The 23,212-nt window shown below is 43.1% G+C and overlaps 2 protein-coding genes across 3 annotated transcripts; both read right to left on the bottom strand.

Moving 5' to 3' along the window:
- Positions 1-9,290: 9,290 nt before the first annotated feature.
- Positions 9,291-12,584, bottom strand: olig1 (oligodendrocyte transcription factor 1). 2 transcript variants are annotated; one of them, XR_003889605.1, is made up of 2 exons: positions 11,550-12,584; positions 9,291-10,132 (listed from the first exon to the last, which is right to left on the bottom strand). XR_003889605.1 is itself a non-coding variant. In XM_029841953.1 (1 exon), the coding sequence occupies exon 1, from the start codon at positions 12,391-12,393 to the stop codon at positions 11,620-11,622; it is 774 nt and encodes a 257-aa protein (XP_029697813.1). In that variant the 5' UTR covers positions 12,394-12,584; the 3' UTR covers positions 10,436-11,619. The 2 variants fall into 2 exon arrangements, 1 of the variants encoding a protein (XP_029697813.1); XM_029841953.1 differs by lacking the exon at positions 9,291-10,132 and having other exon boundaries at positions 10,436-12,584.
- An 8,487-nt stretch (positions 12,585-21,071) lies between these two features.
- olig2 (oligodendrocyte lineage transcription factor 2) lies at positions 21,072-22,956 on the bottom strand. Its single transcript, XM_003961625.2, has 2 exons — positions 22,776-22,956; positions 21,072-22,521 (listed from the first exon to the last, which is right to left on the bottom strand). The coding sequence occupies exon 2, from the start codon at positions 22,500-22,502 to the stop codon at positions 21,684-21,686; it is 819 nt and encodes a 272-aa protein (XP_003961674.1). The 5' UTR covers positions 22,503-22,521; positions 22,776-22,956; the 3' UTR covers positions 21,072-21,683.
- Between the last annotated feature and the right edge of the window lie 256 nt (positions 22,957-23,212).

The following is a 23,212-nucleotide window of genomic DNA, read 5'->3' as shown; positions in this document are numbered from 1 at the left end:
CCCAGAACAAATCTGCTGCTTCAAGTGCAACTCTCCATTATTTAATCTAAACAGACAAACACATCCTGTCATTTCTGCAGTAAGGCAGGTAAAAAGGAAACACACTGTTACCTACCTCCAAATATGAGTTGGAGAGGTATTACAGTATACAGTATTATAATATATGTAAAATTATATAATTAGATAATTAGATATTCACACTGACTCGTTCATATCGCATTTAATCTCAGACATGATGTCATTAAAAAATTGCCCTTTCCGTCTCTTTTACACACACACACACACACACACACACACACACACACACACACACACACACACACACACACACGCGCACACACACACACACACACACACACACACACACACACACACACACACACACACATCCAATGCAATTACCCATAAATATCAGTGTAAGTCAGTGTCTAATGGTAAATTAACTGCCACCTCCTCATTAGACCAGAGAAACATGACACAGTGAGAACACAACACACATTTTGCAACAACGGGTTTAACTCTAGAATCTCCTGGGATTTTATCAAAGACAAAACAACGTGCCGTGTGTGCGCGTGCACGTGTGCACATGTGTGGTCAATGCATGTCTGTGTGCATTTACTGTACCTGTGCGTGCATCTGCATTTTGTATTCATGTGTTTGTGCTTGCACGTGAGTCCTCCTGAGGGAAATTAGCTCCCTTCCAGCTTCATCACCTTTTCTTTGCCGTACACTCCCACTCCCATTAGTCTGCGGCAGCCTGCTAATTGCTAAATAAACTGTCTGTTGTTTCAAATGTTGGCAACAGTCTCTGTCAGCCCTGCCGCTGTGGGATCTACTACTCCAACCAGGCTCTCTGTACAAAACACACAGGATATATATGAAACTACCACATTGTAAAAAGCAGTAATTATTGCTCTATAGGCTTCAGAATGTAGGAGGTAATTTGTTTCATGCTCATTAACAAACATTAAACCCAGGAAGATAATGATCATTTCAAGGGTTTTTAATTTATCACATCTGGCCTCTGTATGCTAAACTGAGAAAGGTTCCTCAGCGGAAGACAAAAACGCCGCGGTGCATACCTACATACTGTTCTGAGGACATTCAATGGGATGAAACTTGCATGAAGATATGGGAGTAATGTGTTTCTACAAAGCTTGAAGAATCTAGCGCAGGTAAAACGGGAGGCCAGTACGGTCCGCTGGTCTAATGCCTGGAGTGTTTGGGACATAATACAATCGGCTCAGTTTAGTCTGAGTTAAGACAAACACGATGCACCCTTACTCTTCACATCCAGCTAAATACCAATAAAAAAAAGAGAGTGCAGGGGGCAGCCGGTAAAATTATACTCAACGTATCTTCAGACTGTATGATGTTAGTGACACAGAGACCATGGAGAGGCCTCAGCACTGATGCGTCTGTAATGTCAGCAGCCTGTAACACTGACTGAGCCTGTTCACGTCAACTGTCCCCACTCAGATAAAAGGGACATCTGCGTACAGTATCCTGATGGTACTCCCAGAAAGAAAGAAAGAAAGAAAGAAAGAAAGAAAGAAAGAAAGAAAGAAAGAAAGAAAGAAAGAAAGAAGAAGAAAGAAAGAAAGAAAGAAGAAAGAAAGAAAGAAAGAAAGAAAAGAAAGAAAGAAAGAAAGAAAGAAAGAAAGAAAGAAAGAAAGAAAGAAAGAAAGAAAGAAAGAAAGAAAGAAAGAAAGAAAGAAAGAAAGAAAGAACTCTCAGATGAGTATTTCTTCAGTGTTTTTCCCCCTTCTGTTCTTGTCCAGAGACACAAATAACTTTAGCTCAAATATAGACTTTCATTATCCTCTTTTTGTGTTGACCCCCCTCTCTCTCACACACACACGCAAATATGAACAAACACACACACACACGTATTGTAGACGCACAGAGCAGTGTCTCTCTCGTGCAGCAGCTTTTCAATCCTCAGCTGTCACACAGACTGTATGGTGACCCTATGTTAGTCTCCTGGTGCACACAAACACACTACAGCCTTTGTCCTCAACTATAGCAGCCTCTACACATAAACATGTTTGTATATGTGTGTGCGCCTGTGCCCATGTGCACGCCTCCAGACAATGCCTGTACTTAATCGTAGATGTGTCACTAAAAAGTGACAACTGGTGAATTATCGTTTTTCTTTTATATGAAAAATCACAAATAGTTTCTTAGCATGAATAAGAAAAAATCAATTGAATTATTCTGTTGCATTTCCTGCCCTGTAATTAGGATTATTAGGTAGGACATCAAAGCTTCTAAATAGCTAACAGTCACATTAAATTAGTAAACCAATTTTCCTTTTGATGAAGTAAGCGAAGCGTTGAATGGATCACTCACTGGGGGCATTTCTGTGTGTTTTGGGGTGGCCACCGTTTATGTTTGCGTAACACAATGATTATACTGTGGGGGTATGCAGACAGATGGCTGGGACACGTCTACATCTGTGGGTGAACAGTTCCACCATTGTCTGTGTCACAGAGATGGGATTGTTGTTGTGGTCTGCCACATTGTAGCGTCTGTAGCGCTGACATGTCTTCAATGCCCAAACTCTCGCCGGCCGCCACGACGCTGCTGCTTCATCGTAAATACACCAATGAGAGCTATATGTGTTTCTGAACATCTCCTTTTTATTTCGCTACGTTAGCGATGGTTTGGGGAATCACGAGCGGCCACCCGGGACATAATTTATTCATTCTCTAAACTGCTGAGTGCTGATGAGAACCTGAGGGTCTCCGCTTTTACTCTTAAACTCCCGAACACGTCTCCTGGACTCTTCAGTATTGAGACTAGCAGAGAGACAATGACCTGCCAGAACCTGCCCTCTCAACTTCGTTCCCCTTTTCCCATCTTTTCTCCTCAAAAAGTTGCTCTTAAAGCCTGCGATGCAGCTAGACCGATTACACATTAATGGCGAGGAGGAAAATACAGAACTGGAAAAGTACTTTAGCTAAAGTGATAACACGCATTTGTGCCTTTGGATTAGATCCGTCCTGAGCAGCCGTCTTAAGAGCGATTCCTCACCCTGAAGGTCTACAGATGGGCTCCCCCACAAAGAAGTTTGATGTAATTATCATAGTCTCTCCCTTCATTTCTCCTCATGATTAAACATGGGAGAGTTAAATCAGACGATTAGCATGCTGTCAGGCAGAAGTCTAACTGCTGGTGTGTTTCACAGTGTGAGAGACAAAGTGCTGGCTTGCACAACGCGAGCCTCCTGGCTAGCTACAGTAAATTAGTAAACAGACGTCTGTTTGGCTCAGTGGGGGACGACACAAACCAGCGGAGGAGGCCGAGATGTGGGGAAGGGGGGGACAAAGAAAAGAGAGCCCATTTTGACTTTTTTTACTTTGTGTATTTGGCATCCAATGCCCAAAATATATGCATAATTATGCAATCGTCAGCTTCTCCTAGTAACGCGGTGCATTTAAAGAAACACTGTGGTCTTTGGGTTGAGACCCCATCAGACAGTGGCAGTGTTTTGACTGTTTTAATTTGTTACACAAGCCATTTATTATTCCTTAGTATGTGCACTAATACGAAAGACAGACACTCGTGTGTTATTCTATTTAAAAATACCCCAATCTGAAAGGCAAACACAAGTACCTCTTGCATCTTTTATGCCCCTTAGGTATATGGAAACTTAACAGTGGAGGGATTTTGTTTTGGTGTGAATGCCTCGCTGTATAGTAACACATGTACACTTATGTTTCACACTCTCATTCAGTGACATTTGGAGGTTATTGGTTTAACCGTGCTGACAAGATTGGGCCAGGGTCCAGGAAGACAGTCGGCTCTGGAGGCTGTCAGGAGCAGCTCTATTTGACAGCATGCAAATGTATGTAAATGAAGAGGTCCAGCCATGACACCTGCACACAGGAGGACTGGACTGTGCCCTTCCCAACAGAGGACTCACAAAGAGGAAAACACACAGTAGTCCTCCTGTAGTGTAACTGATTTTTAGCACTTTTTTACTTCACATTTACATTTATGAGCACTGACAACATTCTAATGCTTGCATTAGGGAGGGTTTATTTTTTTATTCTTTAACTACTTGTCTCAGGTGTCATTCAGGATCCTTCTTGTGCCTCCTTCACTTTTATATCTACACAACTGCCATCATCATGAAAGAAAAGCAATTTTCTTGATCCCCCCCCCCCCCCCCCCCCCCACTTAAACTCCCTTAATCAGATTAATTACATTTTAAGTTATTTAATTAAGTCCCAATTTATCGTGGCTTGCCCGAATACCTTCAGAGCAATGCTGTGGTACCATTGAGCAAGGTATTGAACTCATAGTTGCTTATATAGCTGTCAACTCATCCAGGGATGTACTCTGCCTTCGCCCATATGCAGCTGGGTTAGGCTCCAACACCCTTCTCGAGGCTCTGAAAGGGAGAGACAGACAAAAAAACAGTAGTTTTTAAGTAATTTTATTCCTTGCAGACTTTTTTTTTCCTTGTAGAAGAACATTTCTTAACTTTTAGAGCACAAGATCCAAACTAGAGGCGTTCACAGTGCAGAAACCTCTGACCAAAGACAGTATCCTGGGTTAAATGGGTGTTTTAATGCAGCACATTAGTGGTCTTTGGTCCATCTGATGGTTTCACATTAGAAGTTGGTTTTAACACATTCACGAGGAACGACCTCCTAGTGTGACCCCTGCTCCTCTGGAGGAATAGTCACATACATTCACACACCAAAGGCACGGCTCTGGTGGTCCTCTGGGGGCAGTACCTTGCTGAAGGACTCTGTGACATGTCGACCACAGGGGGCTGGGATTGAACTGATGACATTTCCGTCATCGGACGACTCTACATTAACCACAACTACCCCAATTCCACAGCAGTACTGGAAATAGTCTCAAAGGCAGCGCAGCACAAAGCCGGAGGGATTTCTGGCTCCGTGAGTCTAAATGGTGAAGCTGTGTGATCAAAATGCATGACGCTGCTCGGCCTCGTCTCATCCCGCTGAAGTGTTCTGACTCCTGTGTTGACCCTGCTGGCTGGTTTGGGCATTTAGCAGGCAGGAGGGATGTAATTCTAACACACGCACACACACACACACACACACACACACACACACACACACACACACACACACACACACACAAAGATACATTTGTAACACAGCTGTTGTCTTTCTGCTGACCAGCAGAAATCCTGAATGCCCAAATCCAAGGACAGTGTGTATTGGATGTGTGTGTGTGTGTGCACGTGTGTGTGTTTGGGGGATGTAGCTGTCAGTGCTTGTTTGTCTGTGTGATTTTAAAGTGTGGAAAGGTGAAGCAGGTTCGGTGAAGAAGCTGAAGGCGCGTGGCTCCGGTCCAGACTTTGGACGGTGTGAGCTGATCACACACCTAACATCTCAAAACACAGTAAAGAATAAACACCAGTAAACAAAAGAAGCTGACCTGATGGGTTTATTAGTAGGATCAAGGATTTAATACGTGTCACTCTTTACTGGGACACTTTTAATTGCAGGTTGGAGCATGAAAATCATGCTTAAACCAATAAAAAACTGATGGAACTATTTTATACATTAACACATAAACATCGATGACAGGTTTGTGAAACTTGATGTGTCTGCTAATCTGTTTTTATGTCTTTAACCTAATTGAGAAAGTTCAACCAAACATTTTGTTGCTTTTAACTGTCTCATTTTTTTTTTTAATATGCAGAAGTTAACAAAGGGGTTGAAAATGTTTTGAAAAAATTTTGATTTTGACATTAAAGCTGAATTGGATTTTTATACCATATAGATGTGATCTAACGTTCTCAGTAAGCCTGACTTAGTAACTAGCTGATGCTGAACATGTGACTTTACCATCACGTCTCGCTGCTTCTGCTCTGTCCTGATGATTAATGACTCCACACACAGCCTGTGTTTGCCTTCTTCTCACCACTTTGCACTCCTCTGTTGGGAGAACAAATTTTTCTGTTTGTTGAGCACTTAATTCTGAGGACACTCTCACTTCCTGATGGTCAAACAACTGAAAATAGGCAGGGAAAGCAAAGACTATTTTAAAATAAGTTTCTTGTCACAACAGTAGGGTGAATATGCCTTTAAGTCACTTTTTAAACAGATATGTTGGGAAATCATGGGCAGATTTGGAGAGAAATTAGAGAAAATATGTCTTAGTCATATCCATGTAATATTTCCCTGACTTCACTCCAGCTCCCCCTTCCTAATCTGGGCCATGTTCACTCATGCAGCAGTAACAGTGAAAAACTAACCGGTCTCTGGCAGCACAAAAGCAGACTCCCCACATAGACGACACTGTCTGCAAGCCCCGTCTGCCAAACAACTCAATTAAGCAGAAAAGGAGGCCAGAAAAAGGAGCCCAAACAGAGGCGCGAGAGAAAGGAAGAAAGAAGCCAGCAGGGCCGGGAGAGGGCCAATGGTTGTCAGACCTTGAAGATACCGGGTCCACGCTTTGGTGAGGAGGGACACAAATACAAAACATGAAGCAAAGAAAACTGATCTGTGATGTGTCAACTGGGATTCCTGCGGCTGAGGCCATCCTGGGTTCATAGGGCAAGAAGAGGGCCAGCGTTCATTGTCACAGCGCCACACACATATTTAAAAGCACTCCATTTTCACTCCTCAGTGCTTTACGTTCAGCCTAACGATCAGCTTTTCGCTTTTTCTGTGACAGTGTTAGCCTGGTTGCCAACATATATCTCGCGGCATCAATAAATAAATAAATAATAAATTTTACTTATATTTCACAACAGCAACTCCTCTCTTAAATTTATTATATGTGTGCACTAATAGAACTGAGGCCACGGGTGTCAGTAGATAACAGCATTTACTCTTTTTAAGAGCTTCAGGACTGAAAGGCTCTCTTCCCTCTAGAGCCCCAGTCATATATCTGGTATATGAATTCTGCTGTATGTAACACCACTTTAAGACTCATATATTGTTCCAGCAGAAGACCATATAAAATTTCAACCAATGTGTGTGACAAAGTGATCCATGAAGCTTCACTCAAATGAGACTTGAAACAGCCTCAGTGGTCTGCGCATTGTTGCAGGGTGATCGACTTATTCCACTCAGCACATACAGATACATTAGGAATCCACAGCTAAATTAATATGTCAACAAGACTTTTTTAGCTCATTCAACTTCAAATCTGCTTTAGATCATCCAAAAGCAAATAATATGCAAAACTTTGGAGATCGTGTCAGACTTTGTAAAGACAATGCATCTCCCATGGCCACACACTATCTCAGATTGTTAGGGGTAATGAGGTGACAGTTGATGGTGGCCTATAAAGTTGTAATGAGGACCAGCATGAATGGGGCAGAAGGCTAGAATGGGTGGGAGAGAACCCATTGCTTAATGAGCAGGCCAGTGGGCTCAGCAGTAACCCTGTTGTATGGGCCGGGTCTGAGAAAGAAGGGGTGTCATAGGGGATCAAGAATTTCAGGGTGGGACAGCTCAGGAGGGCCAGCGTTATTTAGGGAGGGAAAGAATAAAAGCTGGGTTAGAAAGTAAATGGGGGTCCTGACCAGCCCCAGTGCTCCATTTATTGTGGAGATGAAATTTATTGCTCAAGACTTCCTAAGCCAAGGACTCCCCACGTTGACTGGTTAAGTGCCGTGTAACAGTGTGACAAAGACGGGCAAACAATACTCCAAGATGAGAGGCTATTAGAGAGGGGACAGTGGAAGATGGTAGTGTGGACCGTCCACATTACGGACACATGTTGGAGCGAAGCAACATCTGCTCACATCAGAAAAAATCATCTACAATTTAATGGCACTGGTGTCATCAACAAGCATACAAACAGCATGTTTGATAAGGTTTATGTTGGGGAGAAAGTGATCAGTTTTCTTCCCGTGCTGTTGCCATCAGAGGAATGAGATGGAAGCTGCAAGGGCAACCACACGTCTGCAGTGTGGGCTACAAGTGTGGGCCCTGGTGAGGTTTATTTTTATACTAGCACACAAACATGTAAGATTACAATAAGTGTAAGTGTTAGCGTCATGTGATAAAGCCTAAGCGTCACAGGATAAAACAAAGCACGATATACAAAAGGAACATATAAGAAAATGGGGGATGGAGTGTCACAGGATGGTCAGGTTGTCCCCTGTTATCCCGTGAACATCAGCTAAAGTAGGTCACAGGGTTCTGCACAGGAGTGATAATAAGTAGTTACAGCATTGTTATATGAACAGTTTGAACCTAACAGGTTTGTATATATCGGCAGTCAAATGACAGTTTTAAATGTTGATATGGTGAAAGTTGGATTATGGAGAAGGATTTTGATGATGAGGAGAGGAGAGGAAAGGAAAGGAAAGAAAAGGAGAGGAAAGGAAAGGAGAGGAGAGGAGAGGAAAGGAAAGGAAAGGAAAGGAAAGGAAAGGAAAGGAAAGGAAAGGAAAGGAAAGGAAAGGAGAGGAGAGGAGAGGAGAGGAGAGGAGAGGAGAGGAGAGGAGAGGAGAGGAGAGGAGCATGCTGGCCTGTAGTTGCTATAGTAGCTAGAGTGTGGTAGAGTAGCTCCGGGCTGGGAAGGTTGCTGGTTCAATCCCATGCCCCTTTAAGTGTTGCTATCCTTGAGCAAGATGAACCCAAAGTGACTGAAGATAACTGGACCTCAATTCAGTTAAATTAAGGGGAAGTGAGCAGCATTTCTACCGCTGCAGAGCCATCAACACAACTGTCCTCATATATGGATGTTCATGGACTTTTTATGTGGGTAAAAAACCAAAAACAACTGGGATGAAATGTGACCCAAGCGCAGGTGTTCCTGCCTGGAGAACAGAAATGCAGTGCATTCATTCCTTCACCCTCTGGTGCTAGAGGTAACCGGAGATTGTGACACTTGCATCATCAGGAGAGATTCATGCATTCATCTGACAAAGAGGCAGCATCAGGGGAAATTTAAAATTCAGAATCACATCCAAGGACACTGTGACATGTTGACCACAGTGGACCTGCAACACAGTTTCAACGAACTACCTCTCATGAGACCTGATAATATTCACCCTTTTTATTGGACACATAACTAACTCCACCAGGTACCAGGTTGCTTAGTAAAAAGTAGGATTGCTTGATTAGAATGATCATAAAGGAAAGACTTGGATTCAGTTATCATTTATTAGATAATTAAGATGAAACTGACTGTTAAAAAAACTATATAAAAAACTATATTGGAGCCATGTTTGTCACAAAATCTTGATTGTCTTTTGTTAAATATGTTGCTGGTTTTTAAACAGTTGTTGTAAAATCAGACACGATCACAGTTTTCAAATGTGTTACGTCTTTATTTGGACTTGTGGATTCAGATATGAGTCTCTCACTGATGGACACTGCCCACTGTGAATGGTGTGTGTGTGTTTCTCTGTGTGTGTATGTGCGTGTGCACATGCATTACAAGTTCTTCTTGCTCCATTGAACAACAGTGATGAAGTGGAGATGAGTTAAAGTGCTAACACAAAGAGTGACTAGACCCCCGTGTCGCTGCAACAATGGAGCCACCAAACAGGAGAAAGTGAGAGCCTCTTTGAGAAACAGAGAGAGAATGAGCAAAGAAATGTTGGGGGGTGCAAGGATAAAAAAAGAAAGAGGAGAAAAGAAAGACTGAATTAAGCGCAAAAGGAAATGGATGGTGACCAACTGGAGAGCAACTGGGAGAAAATGGAAAGGTAGCTAATCCCTCTCTCAGATAAAACAGCTATATGTAAATGAAAAAGACGAAGTTACGCCATCTTACTTTGATCTTTGAGTCAGGCTTTCTCTTCTTGCCACGCCTTTCGGTCCTCATTCCCATCCTCCTCTCCTTCCTCCTTCTCCTTAGAGGAAAATCAAGCCTTTTTTAAAGCTTAATCTCACTTAATGACATCACACTCCTGCTTGATGCTAATAGATTTCTGCTTCATTCGCTGATCACTGTTCGCATCGATGCTCTTTAATCCTCTTCTTCTGGGGCAGCTATTGTTTAGTGTCTGTTATCACCATTATGATTATGATCTGTTTCATTAGAATTATTGTTCCTGCAGGTATCTTTCCTCAGCACCAGTTGGCAGAGTGCAGCCCTTCGGTCCAAGGCACTTTTAACCAACATATTGTTGAGTGGGTGTAATGAGCAGCACCAGATCACCCACCTCAGGCTCCTTAACACAAAGAAAAATCAAGGATTTGAATTCAAAGGTAAAGGAGGACAGATGGAGCAAATGATCAAAAGATCTCAATTACGTGGATGGGCTTTGATCTTTTTCCTCTGGGGTGATAAATAAAGGAGGAAGGTCTGACAATTTCATCGATTTTGTGAAGAGCTGTGATTTTTTTTTCTCTGAACAAAAACACATTTATAGATTTCCTACTACTATAAATTACAATAATAAAAATAGTAATGACTATGGGCAGGCAGAAGTTAACTTCAATGATTTATGCAGCTCATGTTACCCCAGAAAATGTTTTGCCTACAAATCTCAACATTTATTTTGAGTAATGTGATCACAAGTGATAAAAACCTGCATTATTGTTTGTTTGAACTCACATCTAGTAAATGTGTGCATGTTTAAACACTGTTTCCAACAATACAACACCGGCACCTGTTAATTGCAGCAGCAAAAAGAAACTTGCAGAGGCAAATACAAAGTATGGGAGGAAAATTTGCATCAAATATCTTTGGGTTCCTAAATAAATCTGAAGTTCATGCACAGAAAGGCTGTGCACGTTTATTTGTGAGTCATTCAAAAGTGGTCACCAAAAAAATGGAGACACACATATTAAGACAACAGAAAAAAAAGCATTAGTGAAAGAACACATATACTAATATCATGAACTCGTTATCAACTATGAATTACCAATACAACTTTGGCTGTTACACATGAGTTGATGAAGGGGTTCAGCGAGGGCTCAGCCACAGTTTAATCAAGAAGATGATCTAAGTTCTAAAACAAAATCTTTACTGTTGAAAAGTGACCTTTTGTTATTGTGATTATAGCTGTGGCACGACGGTCCGTGACGCCACGATTCATGCAGCACACACAGAAGAAGTCTTGAGTAAGTTTGGCCAGAACTTCTTTACATTTACACTCATACTTGATCCATCAAGGACACCAGATAGAAGAAAAACCTGTTGTTTTCTCCCCCCTCCCATCATACACACCTAACTGTGGCGTCACCTTAAAGCAAAGCCACCTCCATAAACACCCTCAGCCATTTGAACCTCTGACCTCTACACACACAAAAATATGCCACCATCTTTTCAGTGTCACCAGCTCTTTTTCCTCTCAGGCCAATTCCAGCCTGCAGGGCTCTGCCTCATCATCACATACAAGCTGTCAAATTTCAGAAGTGCTCACTGACTGCTGTCACTACTCTAACTCGATGCTTGTCATTTTATCATTGTTTTACGGTTGTTGTGTAAGCATGAAATCTATGTTTTTTTGCACATAATAAAAAAACAACAACTCTAACTTCAGCCATTTGTGTCCATTATTCATTTTCCCTGTCTGTTGCGGGATCATTATGTCTGTTCTATGCACAGGTTTAACAACAATTCAATGAGAAAAATAAACTAACCTTTAAAAAAAAAACTTTCAAAATGTTAAATAATTCATATAAAATCTTTAAAACGAAACAATCCTCTTCGTCACTTTGGGAATCTCGGCGCTGGAGTGGAGTGGCTAAATCTGGGCAGTGTACACACTTCACAGGGACACAGAGTCCCTGCTGAGGCCCCTGTGGAGTTCCACTGCACGGGTGCCAGCGAGGCGTCCATGGGGCTTGTAGATACCAGCTGACATTTAGAATTAGAGGATGACGAGGTGGACGAGGAAGGGGAGGGAGACGATAAAGTGAGGAGAGGGTCCTGAGTGAGGAGGATGTGACTGGGACTGGAGATGAGCGGCCACCCCCCTGTGAGCAGGAGCCGGGAAATGGGCCCCGTGTTTATCCCCATCCCCATGGTTAATTCCCCCAGCAGGCGCCTCATCTCTTGCAGGGATGAGCCCAGGAGAAGGATGTAGTTCCTTGCCAGAATCAAGGTGGAGATCTTAGAGAGCCGTCGGCCTGGAGCGGACCCCGGATTTTGGGACTGAGAGGATGAGGCTGAAGAGGGAGAGGAGACGTAGGGCACCATGACTTCCCTCAGAGCGTCCATGGCGATGTTTAAATCCTGCATCCTCTTCCTCTCTCTGCTGTTGATCTTCCGTCGGAGCTCCTGCTGTTCCTCGGGGCTCAGCTCCCTCTGGGGTTTGGCCGACCTCGGTTGACCACTCTGGAGGCCGAGCATGGGTGCAGGGTCCATGTGAGAGCTCAGGTTGAACCCTGGAGGGCAGTCTGATAAATCCTGAACCGACACAGGACCGCAGAGCGCCAGAGCCTGATCCTGCGTCCTGATCACTGTGTTTGACAGCATATTCATTGTTGTTTTGGGGGAGGGGGGGGCTCTCTTGCAAGAAGGCAGGAGATGAGTAGAATGTCAGTAAAGGTTCTTTAAAAAAAAAAAAAAAAAACGGCAGCAGAAATAAATCTGATGCACAGATCCCAGTTCAGGTTTCTGAGGTTTCTGCCAGCATGAGCGCATGAGGGCTTTCCAGAGTTTTGCTCATCTCATTTCCGCAGCTTCATGGAGACAGAATGACAGCTGACACCGTGGAAATGTGAGTTAAATGCTTCCCACACCTCCTCCTCCGCTCAGCTCCTCCCAGAGGCATGATGTGATCCTGACAAACTCCTGAATCAGACCAGATCACACGGAGGAAAAGAGCAAAGATGTTTCCTTCAATTTAGTGTCTTCATAGCACAATGTGAGAAATGAATAGAGAGCAATTAATATTATTAACTTGTAAAATTCAGTTGTTATTTCTTAATGTCATTTGTAATAAGAACAATAAGTACAATAAAATATACAGATATTGTACTTTTTTCTGAAAAACAATATAGGATTTATTACTGTTTTTTTTGCCATGTAAAGGCTTTGTTTTTCTTTTTATTGGCCAGTTATAACAACTTATAATTTTACCGTGTCCACGGATGAGGATGAAGCCACATAATTCTGAAAACAAATGACAAATTTGGGTTCAGTAAACTCATTTGACCGTATCATCATGACATAATTTGAGCAAACGCCTCTGAGGTTACAACCATAGTGATCACGTTCAAATGCTGCCTTCAACAGAGACTTATTGTTCTTTCCCCTTTCATCGTGTCATTACTTCCCAAGCTCAATTAACTTCACCTCTCAAATAATCCCAATAATCACGTTGGAAAGCAGCTTTCTTGAACCCGATCTGTGGCGAGCCAACAATGACAGGATCATCGTTATGTGTTAACTGATGATTTTGTGCTGATGATTGTGTTTGGAGAGCTCTGAGCAGCTCCACCAGCCAAGCTGCCTGGCAGAGAGCTGAGCACAGCCCCAGAGCAGCAGACAACAAGCCAATTGACTCCACCAGCAGGTGAAGCTGGGCAACAGGCAAGACAGAAGACCTCAAATGTGCCATTCATGGGTCTCAAAAAGACCACATGACCGGTCTATCACAGCGCAGCGCGTCTGGTCGTCCTCTTTCTACCCTCGCACCGATTCCTCCTGGGAATAAAAGGAAGGCGGGGGAGAGGGGAAGGACAGCAGCATCACCAACAGAAAGAAAGTTGTTTACGATGAAAGCAAAGATGTGAAGGAAGAGGCCCTTTTATTTAATCCCTAGTAGCTCTTGTCTTGTCGTGCAACAAGTGAAAGATGTGTGTGGGGGTGCTTCCCTTCTCCGGCTGTGGTTCGCTGGTGTCCGGCTGGTGCTGCGATTGAAGCTGAATAGACAGCTGCAGACGTACAGGAAAGGCAGGGCCCCCTGAAAAGGGCCAGGTGGATGGTCCTCACACCTGCAGGAGAATGGAGCGTCGGCAGTCAGGATACACACACTCATGTGCTCAATTTGATCTCTTGTGTCCGTCTAACAATGAGGGGTAATAAAATGAGTAATGAAAGAAAATGAGCTGCGATCATTTCCATGCATTTCTGAAATCTGTTTGCTCAGTCGAGAAAAGGAAATGGGACACCTGCGAGGTGCCAAACATACAACAGTCAGGGGGGAAAGAAAGAAAAAAGCAGAGAGAAAGACGCCGGTGTCTCCCACAAACATGCACCCTTCCCAGTCCGACTTTTTTCTCCCCCTCATCTTTTACAAGAGGAAGAGAAAATGAGCTTGAATTTAGGCTGCCGCATATCCGCCTCCCAGCTTTCAGGGTCCCATTGATGAGGCTGGACCAGGGCAGGAGCACCGGTGGCTTCAGGGCAGAGGGAAGACTTTGGTGTCTTTATGGTGGAAGGAGTACATCTGGGCAAGGCTGTCCGATGGTGGGACTGCACCTGGTGGATCAATGCTTCATCTGTGTGCAGCCATTTCCTGCGGCTGACAAACAGGAAGACACCTCAGCCAAACTCCTCATCCTCTAGATCCCAGAGAGGAAAAAAAGAGAAGTGGCAGCACAAAAAATATGTCAGAGAATCTCCTTTTTGTGGGGCTGCCCAAAATACGACATTTTGACTTGCTTCAGTGCAGGATTTTATTTTCACTTAGGAAGAAGTTGGGATTTTATCTATTTATTGAAACTTTGAGCTCATATTTAAGAAATGCAGGGCTATTTATCTAATGTGCATCTGTTAATACCCTATTTCAACACGTGACCATGTCACGTATTTAGATTTGTTACACTGTATTTTCCATCAGGCGTTGCTGAAATTCTAATATATCGGAGACCATTTTGATTTTATTAGTATTGCTTTTCTTTTTCTTTTGAAATGATGAACATTTATGGTGGCTGAACAGTGTGCACTTGTCTACTGCTATATTAACTGGGTGACTGCCGCCTCATCAGACAGTGACTACATATAAAGTCATATTCAAAAACCCAAATATGACTAAAATATGAGCAAAACCAAATTAAAATACCTTTCTGTTGCTTACCCACTCAAACTCAAGGATTCATTGCATTTGTCGAGACATTATACTCCAGATATTACTTTGAAGACAATCCCATCATCAGAGTGTTTAAGAAACATTAACTTCTCCATTTAAAGGCAGATGGGCTCTTCTGGCTCTTGTGACTTTACCAGCAGGTGATCCAGAGGCAGCATGAGCTCGACTCCTTCTGCATCGGTGATGTATGGATCTCTCTGCTGCCACGTTCCCATAACTCCCACCTGCTAAACATTGTTTTTGTCTTTCTCTATCAAGAATATTTAACTTATTTGCTGTGACACTTTATTGGTGCTTAAAGCCACAACCTGGACACTTCCCTGCGCTGTTAGACTAAAACTTTTAATGCATGGGTGCTTTTGTAACAGATGCCAATGAGTTGTTTTTTTTATATACAGTATCGCCTCCATGCGAGCAGGTGCAACAGCAACTAGAAAAGAATATAACAGCATAACTTTTCAGGAGGGAAAGGCTACTTTGCATCAAAGCAGAGGCTGCAGACACACTCATCCATTCAGCAGAGCTCCTGCTCTGGGAGGCCTGGCCAAAGATATGAGAAGATTACAAGCTGTTAACAAGGTGGAACCAATTGGATGAAAGTCTGCCTTTGTCATTCTCTGCATGCTTTGTGAGCGCTGGCCTGGGATATCTGGCATGTGGTGCTGACCATCGTGTGGAGGGATAATGTACATGGGAGGGGTGTGAGGTTCAAGTCTGTCGGTTGTTGGTGAAAGAGAGCCTAAATGCTTCACTCTCAACAGCTGCAGATGGTCATGCTCGTTTAAGTACAGACAGATATTTAAACTTTTACTATAATTACGCTTAATAAGAAATGTCTTTTTCTGCAGATTATTTTTTACTAAGTGCTAGAAACACATTAAAATTACAATTTGAACATTTGGCACATCTAACATGTAAAGAGGCCTGGGATTTATTTGTTCTAATTATTGACTGTGAATAAAGTGACTTTAATGAATCAGAGAAATTGTTAGTTATTCTAATTACCTGCGGTATTAATGTGAATGAATGACAATGGAACACCACCCTGCAATCACTGATCAAAACTCAGCAACATAATTAGCCATTAAATCGTTATTGTTAGCATCAATACTGAAAACATTTCACTTTATCGGTGAACAGGCAAGCAGGAGTCTGACCTTTACAGCACCTTTACTTTGAAATCTGTTCTTTTACCTCCCTCCACAGACACTGAACTAAGTGCTTGAATCAGTGCTGGTTGCTTGGTTTTTAACCTCCAGCCGGGTAGATGAGCCAAGAGTTTTTGACCCTGCCTGCCTTGTGTGAGTGGGGGTCGCTGAGAATGGGGGATAAGCAGCTTAGGAAAGTGTCTCCAGACTGCACCATAGTTGGCTGACAGGCAAGGTCTTCTTTAAAGATAGTGAAGTTAGAAAGTCCCTCTTTACACTGTCTTGACTGTAAACCTTTATTACAATATTATAGTATGCTGCTCTGCCTCCTTTAATCATTTACTTTAGTCTTGAGGAATCCATCAAAACTTGGTGGTCCACCTTTAAAAATATATTAAACACAGTGTGTAGACCCTCTCTAGTTGAGATTGACCCCAAGGTTTAAGATGTTTCTCTTTAATGGACCTGTATAGATTATAAAGTGGTACATACACACATCCTGCAACGCAACCAATGCAGGCCGGTACTGTGAGCCATCTTGCAGCCCCCTCCTCTTCCTGTGGCTTTTCCCCCTCTCACTGGGCTCCTGCTCCTCCTGTAAAATTCCCACTAAGTCCTGGAAAATCAGACTCAAGCAGCAGGTTTATCACAGATGCTCAAATGCACAAGCAGCCCCTATCAATCATGTTGGTGAGTGCATACATGAGAAGGCAGGTCAGAAAACTGGTCTTAAGTGTCAGTTGTGAATATTTTCTTCCCCACTGAGCCACAGTCTCATCAACAGGGTAATGAGATGAGATCCTATGCAACTAATGGTGAAAACTGAAGGATACTGGGAGAGCAACTCAGAGACACATTACATAACGCTAATGCTCAATATGATTACTGAAACCTCCAAAAACATGCTCCACACCTGCCATTACAGTTGTACCTGCTGCTGATGGCTGAGACTCATCAGAATGGTGAACATAGGACAGATAGTCCAGATCATGAACGTCATACAGGAGGGAATTCCACTCAATAACGGCCCAGTAATCACCAAGATAAATCACAGTCATTGGTTTGGTATTGTGAACAAACCGTCCACTATCTTTGGTGCCTCCATAGGGGTGGACTCTCAGCATTACGGACGGGCAGATCACTGATAGTAAACACAGGAGACTTTTCAGTGTACTGACTTCTGCTGCAAGACAGAAAATTCTGCACTTCTGGATCAAGAATGCTACCCTGACAACTCTAATACAGGTGTTTTCTATTAGGATTTGGACTCCAACTCGCAGCATATTGGACCAAAGCTGTCGTCTCCATTGCTACTGATCCCCCAGATCAGATCAACCTGTCTTTGTCATTCTGTCTTCACAGCTCACCATCTACCTTTGTGTGCTCTGTACTGGTCGGCATTTGGATTCTGCCTTATTTTGCTGTGGGAGACAGAAAGGGAGAAGGCAGGATGGAAAATATCCCCACTTAAAAAAAAAATGTTGATCTGTTTTTATTTTTAATTTCCTTTCCTTTTTTTCCATTGTTACTGAGTAGTTCTGCATACTCTGTGTGTCTTTGAAAGTCAAATCAAGTATAATTATTTTAAAAAAAAAACCACACCAAAGTTTAGTTTGGTAGTTTAGCACTAACCACCAAAGTTTTGCAGGGAAAAGTGAGAGAAGATGCAGATCTAAATGTGAGACCTTCTCCCATTCTGTTCCAACCTGATGGGTGAGGTCCAACACTGATGGTGTAGCCTAGCCAAGTGTAGCTTGTGCATTAAGAAAACGGTTTCTTAAACTGCCAAATCACTAGAACATTCTATGTTCTGCCTGTGATCTGAGGCACATAAAAGGTGAAGACAGGGGTTTCTAAATTGAAGACTTTTGCCACAAAACTTTTATGAATGATAAATAAAGTTGGCATCACCATTCTAGGTTTTTGACAAAGTGATTTGTGCGTTAAAGTTTGGGTGGCAGGTGCATATATCACACCCTCCTGAATTGCTTTTAGCAGGCCCTCCTTCTGGAGTCATTCAGAGCTCAACCAAACCCACCAGACATCTGGCCCCCGTGGCCCTCAGCAGCGCGTTGTGATTGGCTAATTCATGTTCCTGTCCTGCAATCCTCAGATTCACTTTGATCTTTAATCTTATCCTGACTGTGTCCTCCTTCAGTCCACAGATCTGCTGGGCCAGTCATGAATATCCAAAGGTCTGCTTGTTTGACAGGATTATCCCTCTTTCCAAACCCACTGGGGACAATTATTCAGTCACAAAAAAACATACACAATGGATCTTCTTCTCTCACGCAGGGTTTCTCACTTTCATATACTCATTCTTTTCAGTCTTTGTGTCTTTCTGTCTCTTCAAGCTTTTCATGAACAAATAAAAATGCGGCCCGATGTTGCTGAATTCCATTTCCAATGTTAGGATATAAACAGCTTGAAGTTGCAGTAGCAGGTCAGAGATTGGCCTCCCTTTGTGTTGCTGTATGTTTTGCTTGGCGTGTCCAACCCTCGCTGCATAGGTCAAGACTGTAAACCACCACACTGATGACGCCAGGCGGACGCTCGCGTCTTCGTTATGTCTTCGCTTAGCACTGGATATTATTGTGCCACTTACAGCACTGGATTGTTTGGTCTTGTTTAATAACTAAAAAGCTTCATTATCAAAAGTTCTCATGTGTGATACACAAAAATTACCAAAACATTTTTTCCCCCCAAAAACTTCAACCTTCCTGAGGATGAACTTTACACACAACATGTTTGCTTTGTGAAAAACTAAATCCCACCTTTGTCTCTGAAAGCATCTCTGACTGTTAATCTCCTCTGGCTTTGTTCTCCTTTACTCAGTCACATCTTTATTCTGTTATTCTGCACCCCACCGGTATTTAATCCGTTCAGCTAACACAACACGATGTGCAGATTTGAACATGTACATCTGTGCCATGTTTTCTGGAAGGTTTAAATTCACTCAACAGTTTTTAAACTGATGTTTCCCTGCTGACTGCCCAAAGATATGAATATTTACGCTGCTACCAAACCACCCTCCCACTCTCAGCATCAGTCAGCCTGCTACCAACAGTGGGATAAAAGGTGCTTATTCAAATTGATGAAGCCCAACTGCTTATCTTTTAATTCTAACACTGTTTTTCTGCTTCTATTAACAAGTTTTATGTTTGTCTGGAAGACATCTGCCTAAATCAACTCAATGGACTCCTCTCGATGTAGAGAAGCACAGATCTCAGCTCCTGACCTCACAGGGTGACCTTAGACACCCTTTAAATCACTACCTGCAGCCCCAGATTGAAGGTGAGGCTCAGAAAAATGACAGCATCCATGTCGCTGCAGAAGCCGCACAAATACTGTCGGTCTACTGTCAGAGAGACTTGAACTCCTACTTGGGCCAGCGTCTCTTCTCTGACCTTGAGGAGGCCTTTTCCATGAGAACAATGGCTTGAGACGTCTTTCCAGCCGCTTCACACTCTGCTGCTACCTGTTCTTGCTGCAGGTGTCTCACTCAATCCAGAAGAACGTTTAAGTAAGTTTATCCTTAAGCCACCAAACCAGACACTTTCCTCCGCTTGATTAGAAACGACCACTGTGGTAGGCTGCAGCTATTTAGTCCACTTCCAAAACTAACTGTGATTGGACCTGGATAAGTTTACTAAGAACACATGTTGCAGGCCACTTATATTAGTTTTGACTGGTTGGTTTTTCTAACTTTACACTTTCCAAAGCTCAGAGACCAACGTTTCCACTGGATTCAAGTGGACCATCGCTTGAAAGATAATATTGTAACAAATTTCAATCATGACGCAGAGTTGCTCTTGAGCTGTTAGCTTGTGACAAACATAAACTGAAGCCCATCAAAGTTAATGAGACCTAAGAACCAAGATTAATTATACAGGCAAATATGAACCATGTTGACTGACCAATCTTGATGAAACTTCTCATAATGACACATAGAAAACATGCATTTCAAACTATTAAAGGGGGGACCTCTAGTTGCAATACATGGAGATTATCATGAAGATGCTGTGTAGGAACAAAACTGGAACTCATTCTACATTATCATTCATTTTCCTAAACTGAACGCTACTTTTCATTACTAATTTCACCCTCGCCCCTTTTCTACCAACTCAGCTTGACAAAAGCAAGAAAACATGTCATCTGTTTTATTTCCTCCAAATTGCTGTAAATCAGAATGTTGCTTTTGTCTGTGTCTTAAAGAAAGAAAGAAAAAAAGAACAATATATGGAGGTCATCAGTCTTGGTGTTGATAAGTTAATTAAAAAAATGTTCTAAAAAAATTGTGTTTTTGCTGTTTTATCGGGGAAAAAGTTATAAATAAAGAGCAGAGGAATGAATGCACGGGCGGTATATAGACTCTTCCACTTTGAAATGTCTTACAAAATCTGGATTGACTTTGAATAATTTAGTTTTGGTAATGAGACAAATAAAGAAATGTGTGCATGAATATTCAGAGCTTTAGTTCATACTGTTCCAGCTTTACAAGTCCTTGCAAAACATCTCAGCGATGTGCATCGCCTGGACTCGTCTGGCATCCAGTGGCCTCTAATTTGACAGTTAAGAGGAGAGTTAAAGAAATGTTTCTCCGATTCCTAAAGGGTCTTTGTGTTCATTGACCTTGTACAATAGTTCATGAGATAGTATCTATCTATCTATCTGTCTGTCTGTCTGTCTGTCTGTCTGTCTGTCTGTCTGTCTGTCTGTCTGTCTGTCTGTCTGTAACTGAATATAATTATACCACATGACTAAATGTAACATATCTTTGTAATTGTACTCAAAATGATCCAGAATAAATAAACAGCAAAATGCATCACACCCAAATTTCTCCTGTTAAATATGGATTTGTGACATTTTGCACGTCCGGTGCGTCTGTGATTTGTTACAGTGATCCTTCATTCATGAATATCACCTCACTAACTTTCTGTTGTGAAAAGTAAACTAAAAAAAATCACCAGATTTTCCTCTTTTAACTGGTCTTTATTTTACATTTGGAAACCCCAACATCATCAGACATTCATCCAAAATTCCCATCCAAAATATGTAATAAATATAATTTTCTTTTATTAAAAAAGTGGTCACGCTTCACGTAGGAAAGAGGACGGTTGAGACCTACTGAAGAGGGGAGAAAACGACCCATATTAAATAAAGCAGGTGCAATATGTGCGGGAGGCGGGAGTCTCTCATACATTAACGACACTAATATATATACGACTATTTTCACAGAGTAACTATTCTAAGTTATATATTGTAGTGTACTTTGGAGTGTGTCCCTGCATGCCCAAAGAATGAAAAATACAACTAAAATCATCAGAGGCTGGATTTTTAAATAACAGAAACCTTCAGATCTAGTTGGGGAACTTTGCAGATAAATCTTCTTTAACCACCCAGGTTAATTAGGTCTACAATAAAACACTAAGTTAGTAGCAAAACCTCCCAGTGAGGAATGATGCATTGGTCTTTACTATGACTGGTCGCAGTGGAGCGGCCAACGAAGATAAATAAAATACAGTACGTGCGAATGCATGAATAAAGTCTGTGGCAATCACAAAAGTTCTGATCCAGTGACTTTCGGGTCACTTGGAGTCGCTGGACAGCCTTGACATGGTAACGGTACTGATGGCCGGGACGTGTGGAGGGGGAACTTGGCACATGCTGCACGGACAAGGCATCCCGGTGCCCACACCCCAGTGCTGGAAACTGCTTCCCAGGGGCCCCGCACTGGTACCGGGAGCTTTGAGGAGTCCATGATGAGGTCTGACAGATGTGACGGCGGCGATGCCAGGTGCCGACAGAGACGCCGTGGACACCGCCGCCGGTGGGAGGAGCGGGTGGTGCACCGCCGGGTGTGAGCTGTGAGATGTGCTCGGGTGTCCCGGCACGGGCCCCGCGTGTGTCATTGTCCCGCAAGCTGTCGGGTGGAAGCCACCGTGGTGTGCGCCGCTGCCGTAGATCTCGCTCACCAGCCGCTTCATCTCTTCCAGCGAGTTGCTCAGCATCAGGATGTAATTTCTCGCCAGGAGCAGCGTGGCGATTTTGGAGAGTTTGCGCACCGACGGTCCGTGCGCGTAGGGCATGACTTCCCGGAGTCCGTCCATGGCCACGTTGAGGTCGTGCATCCTTTTCCTCTCGCGGCTGTTGATTTTGAGGCGGATCGTCTGCAGTTCGTTGTCCGAAAGCACTTTCCGATCTTTCTTTGCGAGCCGGATGGCGAGGGACTCCTCGTCAGTGGCGGAGAGGCCGCGCAGGCTCCCGATGTCCGGCGGGGAGTCGCTCTGCGTGGAGGACACGGTTCCGGAGAAGCCGTGCACGGATGTCTTCAGGCTGGACATGAAGATGTCGTCCACCTCGGGGGAGGAGGGTCTGCTCGACATGCGGCTCGTATCTGAGTCCATCCTGGTCCAGCGCTGTGGTCTTAAGGGGAAAATAAATCTGTCAGAATAAATTCACCGAACCATAAAAGGCACACTGCGGTTATTACGACAAACCGGACCTGTAAAAGTTAGAGCTAATTTATGATGAGCTAGAGTTGACAAATATTTGTCTAGAAAATATCTAAAATATTGTACAGTTAAGTAATGTGCAACGCTTTTCACAAATTCCTCCCTTGTTAATTCTTTCTTTCGCACGAATAGATGCAGAAGGGGGAAAATTAAACAAACACTTACCAACTTTTTTGTCCAATCCCGATGATGAGAAAAACCCACCCGTCAAATCCACCTGTTACTCAAACTCACATCCAACATCCCGTTTGGCGGCGCCGGCGCTCGACCGCAGGTTTTTATAGCGGGGCTGAGGAGCGGAGAGGACGGGTCACCAGGACAACACAGTTTCTGTCCCACTTGCCTCCCTGCGACCAATCAGTTCTGCGCAGAGAAGAGAAGACGGGGGGAGGAGGGTGACAAAGGGTCCTGATGTAATTAGCACACACGATCAAGTGAAATCAAACATACATATGGCCCCTTCCTGTGAAAATATTGGCCCGCGCGTGGAGACAAAAGATGGCGCGATATTTTGGGGGGAACCCGTCTGCAGCAAACTATCAAGATTTATAAAGGCCTCGTTTTTTGAAATTACATAAGAGCTTTAGAAAGAAAACGCCACT

This window comes from Takifugu rubripes, chromosome 1 (genome assembly GCF_901000725.2).
Source record: "Takifugu rubripes chromosome 1, fTakRub1.2, whole genome shotgun sequence".
Lineage (NCBI taxonomy): Eukaryota > Metazoa > Chordata > Actinopteri > Tetraodontiformes > Tetraodontidae > Takifugu > Takifugu rubripes.
The sequence above is the reverse complement of the archived record's forward strand: the minus strand, read 5'-3'. Positions and strand labels throughout refer to the sequence as shown.